At 48.7% G+C, this 20,525-nt stretch overlaps 3 protein-coding genes and 7 non-coding genes across 10 annotated transcripts; all 10 read left to right on the forward strand.

Moving 5' to 3' along the window:
- The first annotated feature begins 38 nt into the window (after positions 1-38).
- Positions 39-2,936, forward strand: LOC142657527 (small ribosomal subunit protein eS8-like). Its single transcript, XM_075832575.1, has 6 exons — positions 39-115; positions 896-1,002; positions 1,482-1,581; positions 1,997-2,172; positions 2,524-2,635; positions 2,846-2,936. The coding sequence occupies exons 1-5, from the start codon at positions 112-114 to the stop codon at positions 2,563-2,565; spliced, it is 429 nt and encodes a 142-aa protein (XP_075688690.1). The 5' UTR covers positions 39-111; the 3' UTR covers positions 2,566-2,635; positions 2,846-2,936.
- On the forward strand, positions 747-824 carry LOC142658258 (small nucleolar RNA SNORD55/SNORD39). Its single transcript, XR_012850088.1, has one exon. It is a non-coding gene; the product is annotated as a small nucleolar RNA SNORD55/SNORD39 (small nucleolar RNA).
- Positions 1,308-1,413, forward strand: LOC142658264 (small nucleolar RNA SNORD46). Its single transcript, XR_012850094.1, has one exon. It is a non-coding gene; the product is annotated as a small nucleolar RNA SNORD46 (small nucleolar RNA).
- On the forward strand, positions 2,215-2,286 carry LOC142658260 (small nucleolar RNA SNORD38). The gene has a single exon (XR_012850090.1). It is a non-coding gene; the product is annotated as a small nucleolar RNA SNORD38 (small nucleolar RNA).
- LOC142656990 (kinesin-like protein KIF2C) lies at positions 2,579-5,912 on the forward strand. The gene is made up of 4 exons (XM_075832041.1): positions 2,579-2,635; positions 2,846-2,959; positions 3,628-3,751; positions 5,389-5,912. The coding sequence occupies exons 1-4, from the start codon at positions 2,579-2,581 to the stop codon at positions 5,472-5,474; spliced, it is 381 nt and encodes a 126-aa protein (XP_075688156.1). The 3' UTR covers positions 5,475-5,912.
- Positions 5,913-10,397: 4,485 nt separating this feature from the next.
- Positions 10,398-17,470, forward strand: RPS8 (ribosomal protein S8). Its single transcript, XM_075832573.1, has 6 exons — positions 10,398-10,497; positions 11,267-11,373; positions 11,853-11,952; positions 12,371-12,546; positions 15,449-15,578; positions 17,314-17,470. The coding sequence occupies exons 1-6, from the start codon at positions 10,494-10,496 to the stop codon at positions 17,421-17,423; spliced, it is 627 nt and encodes a 208-aa protein (XP_075688688.1). The 5' UTR covers positions 10,398-10,493; the 3' UTR covers positions 17,424-17,470.
- On the forward strand, positions 11,118-11,195 carry LOC142658259 (small nucleolar RNA SNORD55/SNORD39). The gene has a single exon (XR_012850089.1). It is a non-coding gene; the product is annotated as a small nucleolar RNA SNORD55/SNORD39 (small nucleolar RNA).
- Positions 11,679-11,784, forward strand: LOC142658265 (small nucleolar RNA SNORD46). The gene has a single exon (XR_012850095.1). It is a non-coding gene; the product is annotated as a small nucleolar RNA SNORD46 (small nucleolar RNA).
- LOC142658261 (small nucleolar RNA SNORD38) lies at positions 12,589-12,660 on the forward strand. The gene has a single exon (XR_012850091.1). It is a non-coding gene; the product is annotated as a small nucleolar RNA SNORD38 (small nucleolar RNA).
- A 73-nt stretch (positions 17,471-17,543) lies between the features above and the next one.
- On the forward strand, positions 17,544-17,673 carry LOC142658280 (small nucleolar RNA SNORA35). Its single transcript, XR_012850107.1, has one exon. It is a non-coding gene; the product is annotated as a small nucleolar RNA SNORA35 (small nucleolar RNA).
- The last annotated feature ends 2,852 nt before the right edge of the window (positions 17,674-20,525 follow it).

Genomic DNA, 20,525 nt, shown 5'->3' on the forward strand with positions numbered 1-20,525 from the left:
TATCTTTGTTGCTATGCGTGACGTCACGCCCGCTCTAGTCTCGCGATTTTTCGAAGCTAACAAACTTACCCGAGATCCTTAGCGTTTCCGCTTTCCTGCCAGCGCCTGAGAATGGGTATGTCATGGCCGCTCCGCTGTCTGTACGGGACTCGTCCGCAATCCTTCTCCATCTGCCCGCACCGGGTCCCCCGACGCCCGTTTACCACCCAGTGAGATAGTCTAGCGTCCGAGGTGTCTGGTCCAGGTTGTATCGGGGAGACATTTGATTGCGGAGTGTGGGATACGGGGTAGTCCGGGGCTGCAGGCCTCACATAGACGCCGCCATACGGCACTGTAGCTGCGGCCGCTGTTCTTGGTGCTTATTACCGGACATTTATGCTCTTTACCCCCGCGTTATTTCCCCCCCGCTACTGGTAAAGTGGGAGATTCCCAGTAATGACCAAGTACCATGCCCTGCCCCCCCCCCCTGTGCTGGTGGTACAGTCCAGACCTGTTATAGTGGTGCCACCTGTGCCCGCTTGTGGTGCCGTGTCCTGCCCTGTGGCCCCTGTTAGCAGAACCCTAGTATTGTATAGCTGGCAGTCCCTGGCATTGTACCCGTGCCCTCTCCTGGGTGCTGCTGCCGTGTCCTCTTATCCTGTATTCCCGATTTCTCCTGTGAGCCCCTGTTAGCACGTTCCTCTTGTAAAGCTGGCAGTCCCCGGCACTGTGCCCCCTCCTGGGTGCTGGTGCCAGTCTATGGGCAGAGTGCATGTGATGATATTTTCATACTGCGAATTCCTGAAGTTGCAATGTGGAATACTCCTTGGAGAGCTGAGCACTCTGCCCTGACCAGCGAGTGTTGGGGGTCACCTATTTCTGTGCCTCTTATAACTGCTGCCCCCCTGTCCCACAGGTATCTCAAGGGACAACTGGCACAAGCGCCGCAAAACCGGAGGCAAAAGGAAGCCCTACCACAAGAAGAGGAAGTATGAGCTGGGCCGCCCGGCTGCCAACACAAAGGTGCGAGATCTGCAATAATAACGTGAATTTCTGGCGGTTTCGGCAGCTCTTGTGTATAATTGCCGGCGTGGAAGTCTCTGCCTTGTGGTCTGTTCTATTATCAACTGCTGCATGGGAAAAGAGTTGTCAGGCCCTCCTTCAGTTGATTCCATGAGCTGTCCTGGTACCAGAGTACTCCAGAGACCCCCAACTGTTGCCCCATGGGTGTGATGAGCCCTGTAAATGCTGATCTGGGGGGGCTCCAACCCCTGTATTACACGCTAGATGTGCCAGCGTGGAGCTTTACCATCTGGGGTGTGTGAATTGACGCGTGTGATGAAGCGTTGTCCTTAGGCCGGCAGTGGAGGCCGTTTTGGTGTCCGTTTGCGCTGGCGGCCAATGATAGGATCGTCATAGTTACGCTGACTCGTCGATTTGTTATAGTGGAGACTCCTTGTTGGTATAAATCAAATTTTATGAAAGTCTTTCTCTTCCTGCAGATCGGTCCGCGCCGTATCCACACCGTGAGAGTGCGTGGCGGAAACAAGAAATACCGCGCTCTGAGGCTGGACGCCGGCAACTTCGCCTGGGGCTCTGAGTGTAAGTGATACCCTGATATCTGTCTATTGATCCCCTTCACATCACAATTCTGCCTCCACTTACTGCTGCTGGGGCAGGGAAGATGTGACGGGTGTTTACCCCACGTGGGGCGTGTGGAGGCAGAATGGGGAATCAATAGCAAAACGAACTACGATAAAATAGCTCTTCAGTGAAACCCTTCTCGGGCCGGTCCGTACGTTTTTCCGCTGTTTGTCTCATGGCGGTTGGGTGTGAACGGAGTCTTATGTGGTATGTGTGATGAGAACCCTGACCTTATGTGACGGTCATACTGTCATTCTGACACGTGGACCTCGCCGTGCTAGGATCAGTCATAGTTACACTGACGGTACCGCTGCTTTCTGCCCGGCTCAGTGACCTTGTCCCTCCTTCGATTAACTGAACTTTTTTCCGTAAGGTTGCACCCGCAAGACCAGAATCATTGACGTGGTCTACAACGCTTCCAACAACGAGCTGGTTCGTACTAAGACCCTGGTGAAGAACTGCATTCTCCTGGTCGACAGCACCCCCTACAGACAGTGGTATGAAGCGCACTACGCCACGCCACTTGGACGCAAGAAGGGAGCCAAGCTGGTAAGTCATGTGGTGCCGCGCCGTCGTCTCCGTACCCCGTGTCTTCCAGTGATGATAACCATGTCCAGTTCTGCTACTGAATGGAGAGAGATGATCAAGGTGTATCTGAGGAAGACTAAGCTCTGCCCGTGTGTGCGGAGGAAGCGCTCCTTCTGGGGAGACCAGGCTTATTTGTAGGCAATCGTAGAATAGAAAGTTGATCCAGCGCTGTAGGAATGTGTTTAAAAAGGAACGTATTCCCAATTTTATTCGTATCAAAGCTTTTAGAATTCGATAACAGGCAGTGTTGTCTGCCTCCCTCTATGGTGGCTACACCAACGTACTGACACTAATAAGAGCTTCTTCATCCAGAGTGAAGGAGCTGAGTCCTCACAGTACAGAACCAGCCGATAATCAGCAGATGGAAATGGAGAACGAAGACGAGTCTCAGTCAAGTCTGGGAGAGTCGGAGTGCCAGGATAATGTGAGTGACTCCGGACACCGACCGTTACAATGAAAATAAAATCCTTTGTAAATTCTAGGAAAGTTGGGTGGCAACAATTTGCCTTCCATTACATGGTGTCACCCCGCTTTTATTTTATGACAGATCTGCTCAGTGCGGATGGATCGCTGCACCATGAAAGCAGATGAGGTCCTCTGGGTTCTGTTGATCTCACTGTTTTGTTTTTTTTAGCTGTCACTGAAGGATGAAGAACTTTCCTCCCACATGAACAGTTTCCAGGCAGCGATGAGTCGTATTGGGGAGCTGGAAGAGAAGACGGTGGAGGAGCTGAGAGATGTTGTGCAGGTACGGCCGCTGCAGGCAATATGTTCTAGAAATCTCCATCCATGTGGGAGACGTCTGATAATATCCGATACGTGCGACTCCCCACAGGGAATTTTAAATGTCTGCTGCGTCTTTAAAGGGTAACTAAATGTTCGACAAACTTGCGACCTGTCAGAAGTTTTGATTGGTGGGGGTCCGAGCACTGAAACCCCCACCAATCACTAAAACAAAGCGCCAGAACGCTCAGCCGCTTTGTTTCTTTGTTTGGCGCTGTATCGGAGTACGGGCTCATAGACTTTCTATTGAGCCCGTACTCCGATACATTGATTTCCGGAGAAGGACTAAAACTGAGTACGGGCACAATAGAAAGTCTATGAGCCCGTACTCCGATACAGCGCCAAACAGAAACAAAGCGGCTGAGCGTTCTGGCGCTTTATTTTGGTGATTGGTGGGGGTCTGAGAACTGAAACACCCACCAATCAAAACTTCTGGCATGTCATGATAGAAGTTTGTCAAACGCTTAGTTACACTTGAAGTCTTTGTACTCCTGACCTTTTTATCGGCTGCGGTCTGGTTCACGCCCGGCTCCTGCCCTCTATTATGGCGTCTCCTCCGGGCAGCGTGGCACAGCGTTGTCTGTTACTGAGCAGCGTCACCTCCTGTTAATATTTGGCGGCTTCTCATTGTAGAAAGGCCCGGAATGGTCCAACCTGTTGCAGATGACGGAGCAGCCGGATTACGACATGGAGAGTTTCGTGACACAAGCAGAGCATCTCCTCCAGGAAAGCTCCAAGGTTCTCATTGCTTTCAGTGGTAAGTGATCGGCCGGAGGGGGCTATGCTGGAGAACAGACTAAAGCCCCCGCTATGAATGTGACGTTATAGATGTCTTCACAGGGATAATTGTAATAACGTTCAGACGTCTCTATGGAGGAGGACACTCGGGAACGGGCGTCTAGCTATTTGGGCCTAAAATTAAGTTCTTTTGGAATGTAGATATTTTGTTAATCTGGCCCATAATCCAGCCTGCAGTGTAAAGAAAGGAGGTTCTCATTCACCAGGGTCATATCTAGAGCTATACATGCAAATAGTGTAGTGTAATGTAGTGTGTGTATTAGACTGTCTGTATACTTACTAATCCTGTATGAGAAACACAACTCTAGCAGATGTCATGAGAAGCACAACGAGAACCGTCATTCTTTACACTGCAGGCATAGAGCACAAGAAGCCGGGTTTATACTATAAAGTGATGAGTTTTCTTTTTATGACATCGTCACGTTTATTAAAGCTTTGCTCCTCCTGGACTTCAACAGGTGATGACCCTTCCCCCACGTATGTAATTGGTAACTAAAAAGAAAACCCTTCACCTGTAAATTCTATGTAAAGTGAAGTACTGTAACTTTCTAAAATATCTTATTTTCTTCTGTGTGACCTGCGGTCCTTCACACCCAAAGCAGCAGTCACAATCTTGCTGGGTGAGCAGTGCGCTGCGGGAGCTTGGGTAGTGATTACAGTTGGAGCTGAGCTGTTGGGATAGGGCTGGAGCTGTTGCCATTTCCAAGAATTTTAAAAGCTCCTCTGGATGTGAATAGAGAAGGCAACTTGGCCGTTGCTATTTTTCAGTCATTTAAAGTGACACATCAATGACACCTGTGACTCTCGAGACTTAGGCTGGGGTCACACGAGCATGTTCGGTACGTAAAGGACGGAATGTATTTCGGCCGCAAGTCCCGGACCGAACACAGTGCAGGGAGCCGGGCTCCTAGCATCATAGTTATGTACGACGCTAGTAGTCCCTGCCTCGCTGCAGGACACCTGTCCTGTACTGTAATCATGTTTTCAGTACGGGACAGTAGTTCCACGGAGAGGCAGGGACTCCTAGCGTCGTACATAACTATGATGCTAGGAGCCCGGCTCCCTGCACTGTGTTCGGTCCGGGACTTGCGGCTGAAATACGTTCCGTCCATTACGTACCGAACATGCTGGTGTGAACCCAGCCTTGGTGTATGTGCACACGGCTTATTTTCGGCCCCTTTTTCTGGCCGAAAAATTTAGAAGCAGAACGCCTCCAAACATCTGCCTGTTTATTTCAATGGGAAAAACGGCCGCGTAAAAAAACAGCCACGAAAAAGGTGCGTGTCATTTCTTGAGATGGTGTTTGGAGCCGATTTTCATTGACTCTATAGAACAGCCGTAACAAGTGCTATGAAAAACAATAGTTGCTAAAAACAAAAAACTGAATCAGGAGCCGTTTCCCTTGTATACAGCTCCGTGTGTCCAGATGTTTTTGAGTTTACGTGTGAACAGAGCCTGAAACTGAAATGCTTAAATCCTTGAGTATCGAGTGGTCTGCAGGGCCCTACCTGCTGTGCCTGTAATTTATACTTGGATATTCTTCACGCACGTTGAACTGCACCGAATGTTAACAATCCTGCGTTTTGTCGTCCTCAGAGAGCGTGTCGTCGCTGCGTGAGGCGATGCAGACGGAGGAACAGGCCAGCAAGCAGATCTGTAAAAAGATGAAACCTAATAAATGAATGTTCTTGGTGGTCGCCGTTCGGATCCCCCTGTAATATCCCCCTCATTATAAATGGCCTGTGCGTCTTATTTTAAGGTTTTTGTCTGTTTCTAATAAAGGATGAATGTGTGTACGTGGATTGAGCTGTGCTGACTGCAGATCCCCCACAATGCACTGCCCTCATCGCCTGTTTGACATGATTACGTGTATTCAGCGCTCGCCAGATGTGGCGCTTTTATGGGGCTCTCCCTGTGTTCAAGTTCTGCAGTTCCTCATGTGACCAGTGGAGGGCGCAGGATGGGTCCCGGGTGTCTTTGGGGGTCACTGCCGCTCCTGCGCTTGGTCTGAAATGTACAGGTTTTTTTAAAGTTCTTGTTTAAATTGTTTCTATCCAGACAGATCACTGGCCGACACCAGTTTTATTTTAATATTGAGCAATAAACAGACTTCGTTATTACCAGTGTTGTGTCTTATGGCAGAATTGTAAGGAGATGGAAGTGTCCGGTGTGTAGTGGCAGCTGCGTTGTGTCCGGTGCCATTGTGATGTCCTCTCCGGCTGCTGCAAAACTACAACTCCCTGCATGTCCTGAGCATGCAGGGTGTAGTAGTCTTGCCGCAGTTTGGAGACCGCTGCTGTAGAGCGTGTTCTGTGACGGAGAGCTCACGCTCTATTTTCATGTCACGTCTGAATATTCCTTGTCAAACGCTGGAGAGGGTCCCGTCTGTGAAAGGGGAAAAAACAAACTGTAAAACACTGTCCCACAGGCTAAACTTTACTCAGGCACTATCACTCCCATCGTCCATGAGCTCACAATCCAGACTTCCCATCTCCCACACGGTCGTGCTCTCAGAACTCTGGCTCCCTGTAGACGTGGCCCTTGGTGGTTCACTGTGGGTTTCTTGCACCTCACACATCTCACGTTTAAAGTTTACACAGATCTGGAGTTGAGGCAACAAGTTTAAACAAAAAAATAAATTGAATTTGACAAATCTGTATAAGCCGCGCGCCCCCCCTCCTCCTCCTCTGATGTATTCCACCGAGACATCGGCCTCCTCAGGGGTAACAAGGCTGATGGTGCAAATGTCTCTAAGGCCTCATGCACACGACCATATTTTTGTCCACCTGTAAATACGGCGCCTTGATCACACATATTCGACACGTATTGCACTAGTATTCCACCTGTACGGGAACGTTTTCTCCGCAAAATAGCACTACACTAATCGGCAGCCCTTTCCACAGAAAAAGTAAAGAATTCATACTTACCCGGCCGTTGTCTTGGTGACGCGTCCCTCTCGACATCCAGCCCGACATCCCTGGATAACGTTACACCCCATGTGACTGCTGCAGCCTGTGATTGGCTGCAGCGGTCACATGGGGTGTAACGTCATCCCAGGAGGCAGGACTGGAGGAAGAAGCAGGGAGTTCTGGGTAAGTGAATTTTTTTTACAGCTTTATCTATATTGGGATCGGTAGTCACTGTCCCGGGTGCAGAAACAGTTACTGCCGATCGCTTAACTCTTTCAGCACCCTGGACAGTGACTATTTACTGACGTCTCCTAGCAACACTCCCATAATTACGTGTACACGCGCACAGCCAGCCGTAATTACGGGAGCCCCATAGATGGCCTGGGCACCTTCCCGTAAGCATACGGGGAGGTACCCGTGGCCAATAGAAGTCCATGGGCCCATAAAATGTGCTGTAATTACGGGCGTTTTTACGTTCGTGTGCATGGGGCCTAACACATGTCAGGAGGGGGATTATAGGGGCTTGTTGAGGTTTAATTGTCAGTGAATCGTTGTCAGATATATCGTGTTATAGCGTGGACGGCAGGGTCGTAGATTTTATTGCGATCGTTGGCGGAAGACTGGTCCAGCTAGGTAAATATTATATAATCTCTGTGGATATTCGGTTGTTGGTTTTAGACATTTCTGAATTTTTCTTAAGCCTCAAACACACATCCATGGCCTTTTATAAAGCTGCAAAACACGGAGTGCACGTGGATGGCTTCCATGTGTGGTCCGTATTCGGAGTGGGGGTGGACGCCTCGTGGGCGTGTCACTGGAGTGGGGGTGGACGCCTCGTGGGAGCGTCACTGGAGTGGGGGTGGACGCCTCGTGGGAGCGTCACTGGAGTGGGGGTGGACGCCTCGTGGGCGTGTCACTGGAGTGGGGGTGGACGCCTCGTGGGAGCGTCACTGGAGTGGGGGTGGACGCCTCGTGGGAGCGTCACTGGAGTGGGGGTGGACGCCTCGTGGGAGCGTCACTGGAGTGGGGGTGGACGCCTCGTGGGAGCGTCACTGGAGTGGGGGTGGACGCCTCGTGGGAGCGTCGCATGTTCTAGGTTTGGGGAGATAAAGGTGTTTGATGTCTTTGGGCGCATTGAGTAGTAAGAAGTTTGTAGGTTCTGACGATGTATGTGACATATGGTAAGAGTGCTCGCCGCTGCCGCCTCTAACAGAGACCCTAGAGATCCATAACTTCATGATCTAACTCCTCCACGCGTCGTAACACAGCAGAGCGTGCCGTCAATAGGGAGGCCCTGATATTCTACTGAAACAAATAAAAGCAAAGAATCGCTCATGTCCAGTGAATCGGCATCGCTAGGTGACAAGTAGAAAGACTTCAAGGGGTTAATGCTCGCAGACAAGTGCCTATTAGGACAGATGGACATCATATAGGGGGTGCGGACAGGTAAACTAGGTGCAAACAAGGTTTCCATTCACTGACAGGAAGCGGAGATAAAAATAAACACAAGGAATTAAAATACATCAAAACTGCTGCAGGGGAGAAAAAAAATGGAGCAGTTGCCATCAGCAACCAATCAGATTTCAGCTCTCATTTTCCACTGACCTTTGTAAAATGAATGAATCTGCCTGATTGGTTGCTATGGGTTACTGCTCATCTGTTCCCGTGCATTCGTTTTGATAATCCCCCAAACTATATAAAGGCGCAGCATCTGTAGCCGGGGGGGGGGGGCGCCGGTCCCAGCGGTCAGACTCCTGCCCATCACACATTTGTCCCCCCTGTTAGACTGGAGAGATGATACGTTACAGGTGGACAAAAAAATAATATATAAACTATTAAGGAATTTTCTATTATTGTGCAATACAAATAGTGAGACGTAACGTGAAACAATATTGCCTAGGTAGCGGTCGCCATATTGGTGGGAATCTTTACGTCTCTGCCTGTCCGACTTGGCTGGGTTCACATTGAGTTTTTTGACGCGGAAACCGCGCTGCAAAACTCCTCAAAAATGGCCCGAAAATGCCTCCCATTGATTTCAATGGGAGGCGTCTTTTTTTCCCGCGAGCAGTAAAACCGTCTCGCGGGAGAAAGAAGGGACATGCCCTATCTTCGGGCTTTGCGCCTCTGACCTCCCATTGACATCAGTGGGAGGCAGAGAAAGCGTATTTCGCTGAGTTTTAAGGGTACGTTCACACGCAGTGGTTTCAGGCGTATTTCGTGGCGTTTACGCCTTGAAAAACGCCTGAAAAAAACGGAAGCTGAACGCCTACAAACCTCTGCCCATTGAAATCAATTGGAAAAACAGCATTTAGTTCATACGGGGCGTCTTTTTACACCTCTGTTAGGTTATGTTCTCACGCTTGAGGGTATGTTCACACGGCCTATTTTGGACGTAAATCTGGCGTTTTTGCCCCGAATTACGTCTGAAAATAGCGCCTCAATAGCGCTGACAAACATCTGCCCATTGAAAGCAATGGGCAGACGTTTGTCTGTTCACACGAGGCGTAATTTACGCGCCGCTGTCAAATGACGACGCGTAAATAGACGCCCGCGTCAAAGAAGTGACCTGTCACTTCTTTGGCCATAATTGGAGCCGTTATTCATTGACTCCAATGAATAGCAGCGCCAATTACGCCCGTAATGGACGCGGCGTTCAAGCGCCTGCACATGCCAGTACGGCTGAAATTACGGGGATGTTTTCAGGCTGAAACATCCCCGTAATTTCAGCCGTAACGGACGCCCTCGTGTGAACATACCCTAACAAAAAAAAACGTCTGAAAATACGGCGCTGTTTTAAGGCGAAAACAGCTCCTGATTTTCAGAAGTTTTTGTAGCAACTCCCCTTTTTCGCGGCGTCTTTTACGGCCGTTATTGGAGCTGTCTTTCAATGGAGTGAATGAAAAACGGCTCCAAAAACATCCCAAGAAGTGACATGCACTTTTTTTTTTTATCACGGGCGTCTTTTTACCAGCCATATTTTGACAGCGACGCGTAAAATTACACCTCGTCTGAACAGAACATCGTAAATCCCATTGCAAGTCATGGGCAGATGTTTGTAGCTGTAATGGAGCCGTTTTTTCAGGCGTAATTCGAGGCGTAAAAAGCCAGAATTACGTCTGAAAACACTGCGTGTGAACATACACTAAGGGTATGTTCACACGGCTTATTTACGCACGTAATTCGGGCGTTTTACGCCTCGAATTACGTCCGAAAATGCGCCTCGATAGCGTTGACAAACATCTGCCCATTGAAAGCAATGGGCTGACGTTTGTCTGTTCACACGAGGCGAATATTTACGCGTCGCTGTCAAAAGACGGCGCGTAAATAGACGCCCGAGTCAAAGAAGTGTCATGTCACTTCTTCAGACGTAAATGGAGCCGTTTTCCATGGACTCCATGGAAAACCAGCTCCAGTTACGTCCGTAAGGGACGTGGCGTTCAAGCGCCTGCACATGCCGTTAGAGCTGAAATGACGGGGCTGTTTTCTCCTGGAAACAGCCCCGTAATTTCAGCCGTTACGGACGCTGTAGTGTGAACATACCCTGAGAGTATCAAATACGTACATGTACTGACAGAGCACGAAGCTCCTGCACGTTACTACCCCTCCTCCAACACTTTATAATCACAGAATGGGATTTTATGTATTTTGTCCCTGGCCGGCCACCGTTCTCCCTCCTGACGGCATCTTTGTTGCTATGCGTGACGTCACGCCCGCTCTAGTCTCGCGATTTTTCGAAGCTAACAAACTTACCCGAGAACCTTAGCGTTTCCTCTTTCCTGCCAGCGCCTGAGAATGGGTATGTCATGGCCGCTCCGCTGTCTGTACGGGACTCGCCCGCAATCCTTCTCCATCTGCCCGCACCGGGTTCCCCGACGCCCGTTTACCACCCAGTGAGATAGTCTAGCGTCCGAGGTGTCTGGTCCGAGTTGTATCGGGGAGACATTTGATTGCTGAGTGTGGGATACGGGGTAGTCCGGGGCTGCAGGCCTCACATAGACGCCGTAGCTGCGGCCGCTGTTCTTGGTGCTTATTACCGGACATTAATGCCCTTTACCCCCGCGTTATTTCCCACCCCCGCTACTGGTAAAGTGGGAGATTCCCAGTAATGACCAAGTACCATGCCCTGCCCCCCCCCCGTGCTGGTGGTACAGGCCTGACCTGTTATAGTGGCACCCCCTGTGCCCGCTTGTGGTGCCGTGTCCTGCCCTGTGGCCCCTGTTGTTAGCAGAACCCTAGTATTGTATAGCTGGCAGTCCCTGGCATTGTACCTGTGCCCTCTCCTGGGTGCTGCTGCCGTGTCCTCTTATCCTGTATTCCCGATTCTCCTGTGAGCCCCTGTTAGCACGTTCCTCTTGTAAAGCTGGCAGTCCCTGGCACTGTGCCCTCTCCTGGGTGCTGGTGCCAGTCTATGGGCAGAGTGCATGTGATGATATTTTCATACTGCGAATTCCTGAAGTTGCAATGTGGAATACTCCTTGGAGAGCTGAGCACTCTGCCCTGACCAGCGAGTGTTGGGGGTCACCTATTTCTGTGCCTCTTATAACTGCTGCCCCCCTGTCCCACAGGTATCTCAAGGGACAACTGGCACAAGCGCCGCAAAACCGGAGGCAAAAGGAAGCCCTACCACAAGAAGAGGAAGTATGAGCTGGGCCGCCCGGCTGCCAACACAAAGGTGCGAGATCTGCAATGATAACGTGAATTTCTGGCGGTTTCGGCAGCTCTTGTGTATAATCGCCGGCGTGGAAGTCTCTGCCTTATGGTCGGTTCTATTATCAACTGCTGCATGGGAAAAGAGTTGTCAGGCCCTCCTTCAGTTGATTCCATGAGCTGTCCTGGTACCAGAGTACTCCAGAGACCCCCAACTGTTGCCCCATGGGTGTGATGAGCCCTGTAAATGCTGATCTGGGGGGGCTCCAACCCCTGTATTACACGCTAGATGTGCCAGCGTGGAGCTTTACCATCTGGGGTGTGTGAATTGACGCGTGTGATGAAGCGTTGTCCTTAGGCCGGCAGTGGAGGCCGTTTTGGTGTCCGTTTGCGCTGGCGGCCAGTGATAGGATCGTGATAGTTACGTTGACGCGTCAATTTGTTATAGTGGAGACTCCTTGTTGGTATAAATCAAAGTTTATGAAAGTCTTTCTCTTCCTGCAGATCGGACCGCGCCGTATCCACACCGTGAGAGTGCGTGGCGGAAACAAGAAATACCGCGCTCTGAGGCTGGACGCCGGCAACTTCGCCTGGGGCTCTGAGTGTAAGTGATACCCTGATATCTGTCTATTGATCCCCTTCACATCACAATTCTGCCTCCACTTACTGCTGCTGGGGCAGGGAAGATGTGACGGGTGTTTACCCCACGTGGGGCGTTAAATGGAGGCAGAATGGGGCGTCAATAGCAAAACGAACTACGATAAAATAGCTCTTCAGTGAAACCCTTCTCGGCCCGGTCCGTACGTTTTTCCGCTGTTTGTCTCATGGCGGTTGGGTGTGAACGGAGTCTTATGTGGTATGTGTGATGAGAACCCTGACCTTATGTGACGGTCATACTGTCATTCTGACACGTGGACCTCGCCGTGCTAGGATCAGTCATAGTTACACTGACGGTACCGCTGCTTTCTGCCCGGCTCTGTGACCTTGTCCCTCCTTCGATTAACTGAACTTTTTTCCGTAAGGTTGCACCCGCAAGACCAGAATCATTGACGTGGTCTACAACGCTTCCAACAACGAGCTGGTTCGTACTAAGACCCTGGTGAAGAACTGCATTCTCCTGGTCGACAGCACCCCCTACAGACAGTGGTATGAAGCGCACTACGCCACGCCACTTGGACGCAAGAAGGGAGCCAAGCTGGTAAGTCATGTGGTGCCGCGCCATCGTCTCCGTACCCCGTGTCTTCCAGTGATGATAACCATGTCCAGTTCTGCTACTGAATGGAGAGAGATGATCACGGTGTATCTGAGGAAGACTAAGCTCTGCCCGTGTGTGCGGAGGAAGCGCTCCTTCTGGGGAGACCAGGCTTATTTGTAGGCACTCACTCTATAGGCTCCTGCCTTGTTTGCTGCAATGAGATTATTGGGGTGAACATTGCTGTGATCTAGTGACCCCCACACACCCCAATACCTAGATCTGGGCACATCTGCCCCTTGGGTTGAGTCAGTTCTTTGATACCTGCTGTATACGGCTGCCCTGAGATTCGTTCTGCCAGTGACATGTAAAATACGTGTCCGTGTTGGTACGCCTACATGCCACGCCGGGGTGATGCCTCCCATAGTTTGTCTTGTATAAACTGGGTGTAATGACTATTTTTGCCCATTCTGTTCCTCGTCTCATTTCTTGCAACCAGTAACTAAAAAGTAAATTATTTTCCATATTTTGTTCAGTCTGATGACTCGTCCTGATCTAATACTTCTCACAGCGGAGTTTGATACACTTGTATCCAGTATATAATCCTGTGAAGTGAACAGTCTGTACTCCAGGCTGATACATTTTACCTGCACTGATACATTGTAACAAAGGATAGGAGAGATTTGTGCTGCTGATGTCTTTATCTCAGATGAAGGGAACGGTCGGTGTTAGATCTGTACTTTTATCCTCTAGTTGTAAACAGAATTTCCCATTCACTGACCAAAGAGTTCTTGAAACACATTTAAGTGCCTAAAGGGACATTGTGGTAAATGAGCTTGTCCCGCTGTGACCTGTGAGGAGAGGGTGGCCGTAGTATCTGGAATATTTGATGGGCAGTGACTGCTGTGTAAGGCTGAGTTCACACCGCGTATATGTTGGGACGTCCGCTCTGAAATTCTACGACAGTCCAGTACAATGTAGCGCATCCACTTTCCTATGGCATGAAAACCTGCGGCACCTCCGGTCTCGTGTATTTTACCGCGGGTTTCACTCATCGCAGACTTTCAGGCTGCTTCTTTAGCATATTTCTGCTGTTGTGTGAACCCAGTCCTGGGGGTTTAGGATTTTTTGGGATGTGTAAAAGCATATATTGTAAACCACATACTCGCATTCACATGCTGCAGAAAAATACTGGGAGCAATGCAAAATCTAAATCCATAGTCGGTGTCTTTAGTTTTCCTCAAATTTTGCTTTATTTCTCCCTTGGACTTAAAAAAAAAAAGAATAAACTCAACAGCGCTGAAAACCACATGTGATGGTGTCCGGGTCACGGGAGAATCCTGTAGGCAGAGCTCCTGGTTGTCTCCACATCCCTCTGATCCCCATGTGGAACTGCTGTGGGACTAGTAATGCAGAAGCCCCGGAGGGGATACCCAGGATTAAAGGGGTTATCCGGGGACCAAAAATTGCATTGCAATGATACATTTATGTGAAACTAAGTCACTTACTAATCGAGTTTAATCAAAAATTCTGTGCTAAATGGTGCAGTTCAAACCTTGTATTATTCAGGAAGTGCTGGAGCTTTTCTAATAGTGACGACGCTCCGACACGGCCCCGCGTGACTGCGCTCCTGCTTCATGTGCAGTTCGTGAACAGACCGCAAGAGGCTGTCACATCGCCTATTGCTGGAGTCCCCAGCAGAGCGTCAGCAATTTTTGGTCCCCGGTTAACCCCTTTAAGTCCTTGACACCCCCCCCCCCCAAATGGATGAACATGTCCTCAGGGTCTTAACCTGCTCATAAAAAGATCAGCCACGTCCAGACAAATATCCGGCCGGGGCTGTTCTGAGGAACATCACTCCAATTAATAAAGTAGCGGAGATCGCTGCCCATAGAGCCATTGTGTGATCAGCTGCTCCATGTGCGTGATGTGAAGGAGCGCGTCCTCCGTAGTGTTCATGTTCTGCTGGTGTAATCCCTGCAGGCGGCTTTCCATCACGGTCTTCAGGTTCTTGAATAGTCTATGAAGGAGCCATGAGGTAATGCAGCCTTCCCGGATAGATTGCTGCCCCCTTTGCAATCACCGGGTCATGTGTAACAGGTGGCGGGAGAAAATGATAAACCGCTCATGAGCGCCTTTTTCAATAAATGCATCGCAGGCACGTGGCTTCCAGCGAATGGTACATCTGGCGCCTGCGTTTCTTCCCAGTAAGGTGTATGTGCATGTGTTGATGGATATTCACTGCGCATAGGAGGTCATGATGCGTATGCTCCTTATAAATCCTGATCAGAGGGTCTGCAATGTCCTCTGCACTTTAAGAACTCCTTCTATCCTAGAGCTAATCAGAAATCCAGGCGGCAGATTTAGTAATGAACACCGGAGTAGATGTGAAGAATCTGTTGGTGTTGGGCCCTGTACACAAAAATTTTTTTGCAGGCAGAAAAAAAAAATCTCTGAATTCCTTCTGGAATTTTGATGTCGATTTTTGAAGTGCCTGCACGTATTATTGCATGTTTTTCGCCCGCTAATGCTAGGACTGGGCAAAAAACGCTCAAACTAGCATAGCAAGTTTTTTCTGCCTGCCATTAATTTTATTACGAGGTCAGAGGTGGCAAATGCGTCAAATTACATTCTGCTATTATTTTTTTTCTTTCTGCGAGCAGCCAATAGCCAGAGAAAATAATGCCTCATTGAAACTAATGGGGGGGGGGGGCAATTTCAGTTGTGTTTTTTTTTTTTTTCTGGTGCTGATTCTGCCGCGGCTTTACTGTCAAAATCGGCACCAAAAAACCAAGCTGTCACTAAGGAAGGTCCCGTGAGATCAGAGAGAACTTGTTGGGTTTTGCACTTCGTTACACTGGTTCATGTCTTCACTCTGGGGTTAAACTTCTCGCTTCTTCCCCCTCAGACTCCAGAAGAAGAGGAAATTCTGAACAAGAAAAGATCCAAGAAAACCCAGAAGAAATACGAGGAGCGCAAAAAGACGGCAAAGATCAGTCCTCTGCTGGAGGAGCAGTTCCAACAGGGAAAACTGCTGGGTGAGTGTCCAGTAATTAATCTAATGCCGGATTATAATTCAGACCACACAATCCAGTTCCTACTGTTAGAATTCCTCTTTACGACCTGGGAGTGACCTCGCGGTAACACTACGGGCGGCGGCAGGAGGGGGTGGCGAGGTTCCCTCTGGTTTCTTAGTATTTGTCATGGTCTCCACTCATTACAGCCGGCAGGAGGGATTGCAGTGTTGGTGTTAACCTCTTCCTCCCACAGAACGTCATTATGGCAGCGAGTCTTCCTACTAAGTTATAATTTACGGCGTTTGGGCAGTAATATCTGAAGAGGGTTGTGCCGAGTCTCCGTACTTACTGCCCCCCCCCCCTTATTCCGTATATTGAAGCTGTAAAGCGTTTAGGGAAGCCCGGCGTTTTTACTTCACTTTTGTTCTAAGCCTCGTGCACACTGCCATCACCGTTTTCATGGCCGTTTTTGACTGGTCCGTGAGCCCGTTTTAGTGGCCGTGTGGTTTCCTTGTGCACTCCCATGTGTGCTCTGTTTCCAAGCGCCGAGCATGGTACTGTCCAGGGTGCTGAAAGAGTTAATGGGCTGCCCTGATCGGTGGTAACTCAGCACCCTGGACAGTGACGAGCGCTGAAGAATGACAATGCCCGGCGCTCGCAAGATACAATTTATGAAATTAAAAAAAGTTCATACTTACCCAGAACTCCCTGCATTTGCCTCCTGGGTTGACGTTGCATCCCGTGTCACCGCTGCAGCCAATCACAGGCCAATCGCAAGTCTGCCTTGGTTTTTTTTTTTTTTAAATCTAAGGGTATGTTCACACGCTAGACTAAAAACGGCTGTAAAATACGGGGCTGTATTCAAGGGAAAACGGCCTCTGATCTACAGCTGTTTTTTTATGTATCGGGCGTTTTTTCGTTTTTTTTTTTTTTTTTGTTTTTTTTTTAACAGCCGTTTTTAGGGCGGTTTCTCTATTGACCCAATGAAAACCGGATTAAGAAGTGACATGCACTTTTTTCGGGGTGTTTTTAAAAACTCGGTTTTTCCCATTGAAATAAATGGGCAGATGTTTGGAGGCGTTCAGCCCCCCCCCCCCCCCCCCCCGTATTTTAAGCCGTTTTTCCTGGAATTTTCGGCCCATAAATCGGCTGAACTAAGCAGTGTGAACATGCCCTCATACAGAAACCGTTGCAAAAAAAAAAACAACAACTCCACTAGTGTGGAAGGTTTTCTCTGACCTCCCACTAAAATCAATGGGAAGCAGAGATGGAAACCGCTCAGAGCACGCTGTTTGGGGAAGAAGTCTCTGCCTCCCATTGACATCAATGAGGGGCGATTTGGGTCATTTCTTGGCGCTGTTTCTGCTTCAAAATCCGTGCCAAAAACGCAGTTTAAATTACCCCCTAGAAATATTTCCTGGAGCAGTTTCCGGACTCGGGGCAGACCACACACCTTGGTGCAGGTTTAGGGTTTTGAAGATCAGTGCTGTTTAGGTAAAGACACGAGGTCCTCACATGGGACAGTCGTGTACTTGCTGCTTTCTTATTAAAGTCCTCGAGGACCAGCAGCAAGAACTGTGAAACCTCAGTGACCGCACAATATGGCACGGGGGTCCTGTAGAGTCTGTAATCCTTATTTGACATGTAACCAGGTGGGGGGGGGGAGGGGCAGTATTCTAACTGACAAATGTCCTGGGTACCCTGTTACCATGTGTGGAGTGTAATCGTTACAATGTGTCGTCCGCTCTCTTTGCAGCCTGTATAGCCTCCAGACCGGGCCAGTGTGGCAGAGCCGATGGATATGTCCTCGAGGGCAAAGAATTGGAGTTCTACCTGAGGAAGATCAAGGCCAAAAAAGGCAAATAAACTTGTCCACCCAACTGTTCGCTCCAAATAAACAGAAATGTATTCCACTGCTGTGTGTGGCTTCTTTCCTGTGGGTTCAGGCGGGGGTGACTTGTCCTGGAGGGGAGTTTGGAGGTGACTTTGCACTGTTAAGTGTCTCCTTGGTCTTCACCTTGACTCTGGGGTCTCATTCCGGTGCTAGAACAAATCCCTTCTTGCAGAAAGGCCGGGCCCTGCGCTGACCTGCTCTTTCTGAAAGTTGGGAACAAATGCTGTGCCTCATCTGGAGCCGCTGGTGGGTGTCAGTAATGATGTGGATCTGTATGAGGTTCTGGTGGTTTTCTGGATGACACGCACGCAATAAAAATCTGATTAAGACTTGTGTGGTTAATTATTTTTTTTTTTTACTCCAGTTTCAATAGTGTGCGCAGCTCTCTGGTAACCTGTGACCATTTAAAGGGTTATTCCCATCTCCTGCCATAAATGTCACCTCTGCGACCCTCCTTGTTTTGCTATGCGGTTCCCGGGACTCCCATAGAAGTTGTGAAAGACGTGTCATTAGCGCTTTTTTTTCGTAACTTCTATGGGAATTCCAGGAACAGCAAAACATGTGACTATTTCCAGAAAATCTGCCTCCCTGGAGCTGTGGGGAGGGGGGCAGGTGAGGGGTCTGTCACCTATCAGACGTTTACAGTACAACATGTCCTGCTGAGACGGGGGTAAGTCTCGCTTTTGCACATTCTGGGGAGAAGTTGATATAACGGTATAATACAGTCCATGAATGTGCAGGGAGCGCGTAGATAACAATTTTACCAGAATATGTCCCCAAGAATGAATCACGTGATGAGCAGGATGGATTACACGCAGGGTGGTATCTGGGGGGGCAGAGAGACGTGCTGGAGTGAAGTCATGAAGTGCTTCGTATGAGAATTTTCAAGCGTATTTGCTGGTTGATAATGAAGGGGCTGTTATACGGGGCCCGCAGTTCAGGCGGGTCACACGTAGTCCCATGTGTTCTGCCGCGGTTCTACTAATCTGACATCTCATTGCTATGTAATACACTTGTGCAGAAGAATGACGAGGTCCGGGTCTTGCAGCTGAAATCCTTGGTTGTATCTGGGCAAAAAGCTCAAAATTCCCAAAACACTGCTGAATATTTACACAATACACTGAGATAGTTAAAGCCTCTGTCACCACATTATAAGTGGCCTGTATTGTACATGATGTGATCGGCGCTGTAATGTAGAGTATCTTCTTTTTTTTTTTTTTTTTTTTTTTTAAATATAAAAACCACTGCTGTAATTTTTGGTGGAGTTCTGACCGATTTTAGTTTTATGCTAATGAGTTTCTCAATGACCAAGTGGGCGTTGTGGAGAGAAGTGTATGACGGTGACCAATCAGCGTCATACACTTATCTCCATTCATTTACACAGCGTATAGCTATATCGCTATGTGCAGCCACATAAACACGAACATTACTGCGGTGTTCTCACAATGAATATACATTACCTCCAGCCAGGATGTGATGTGTATTCAGAATCCTGACTACCTCTCTGATTTACAGCGTAATCTCGCAAGACTACGCCTGCTATGCTGTAAATAACAGACGCTACAGAAGTGACAGGATTCTGAATAGACATCACATCCTGGTTGGAGGTGATGTATATTCATTGTTATGACACTGCAGTAATGTTAGGGCTTGTGTATGTGACAGCACATAATGATATAACTATATCGCTAGTGCAGTTAAGTGAATGGAGAGGAGTGCATGTCACTGATTGGTCAGCGTCATACACTACTCTGTACAACGACCACTTGGTCATTGAGAAACTCATTAGCATAAAGCTAAAATAGGTCATGACTGTCAAAAATGATCGTCTTTAAAAAAAATAAACACTGCTATAATTTACATTACAGCGCCAATCACATCATGTACAAGATAGGGCACTTATAATGTGTGACAGAGACTCTTTAACATAAACTGTGCCAATAAACTACTTCAATGGGAGGTAAAGATGATTCCCCCCCCCCCCCCTCTCTTTTGCCTGCGGCTCCGTCCCTGACCTCCCTTTGAAATCAATACGGGGCAGAGAAAGTACTTAAGGGGATGTTTTTTGACTGCAGGGTTCAATGGCTGTGGCCGAAAAACACCGCAAAGAAAGTGCAGGCAGGGCAAAATCTGCCTCAAAACTCCTGAAGGAACACATCCTTAGTGTACTGCGGCTTGTAGAAGTGAAATGTAATGTCAACTGTTCAAGACTTGCGGCCAAAAGTGCCACATCAAACTGCAGCAACTCAACAATCTGCCTTGGAAGTGCTTCAAACGCCTCTGCTTCACCGCTGTAGAGAAACATGATTAAACTTCAGCTGCAGCTGCCACTAGGAGGCGCTCAGTGCATACACGTTATATAGGCCAATGAGAGTTAACAAGTGGCTACAGGCAGCAGAATCTTACCATGTAACTGAGAGCTGTATATGTCTATGTAGTGAGCAGCCCCCAGTGGTGCCTGCAAGCAGCAGAATGCTATATAGCTCCCATAGAGTTACATGATACCTGTATGTAGTGAGCGCCCCCTAGTGATGGCTGTAGGCAGCAGAATCTATATAGCTCCCATAGAGTTACACGATATCTGTATGTAGTGGGCTCCCCCTAGTGGTGGCTGCAGACAGCAGCATGCGATCATGTAACGATGGGAGCTGTATGGAGTGAGCTCCCCCAAACTGGTGGCTGCAGGCAACGGAAACTTCTATATAGCTCCCATAGAGTTACATGATATCTGTATGTGGTGAGCTCCCTCTGGTCGCAGCAATACATAGCAGAATGTTATCACGTAACGACCGCTGTCCGGAGGTGAGCCCTGACCCATATAAACATGAAATGAATCAGCGTACAACTTTTTGGATTATAACAGAGGTGTATATCGTGCTGACTTTGTAATCTATAGTGTGTCGATTGTCGGCATCATCTGAGTCCAATGGGCGAGGTTACGTCCGTGTCTTTCCTTCTGTAATGATGGAGTTGGCTGCAGGATTTCTTAGCCGCGTTCTTCCGAGAGCTCATTTATGTTGTTCAAGAATTCTGATTTTGCATTTACTGTACTCGTAACTCTAGTCTCTTAAAAA

Source organism: Rhinoderma darwinii, chromosome 7, assembly GCF_050947455.1.
Source record: "Rhinoderma darwinii isolate aRhiDar2 chromosome 7, aRhiDar2.hap1, whole genome shotgun sequence".
Lineage (NCBI taxonomy): Eukaryota > Metazoa > Chordata > Amphibia > Anura > Rhinodermatidae > Rhinoderma > Rhinoderma darwinii.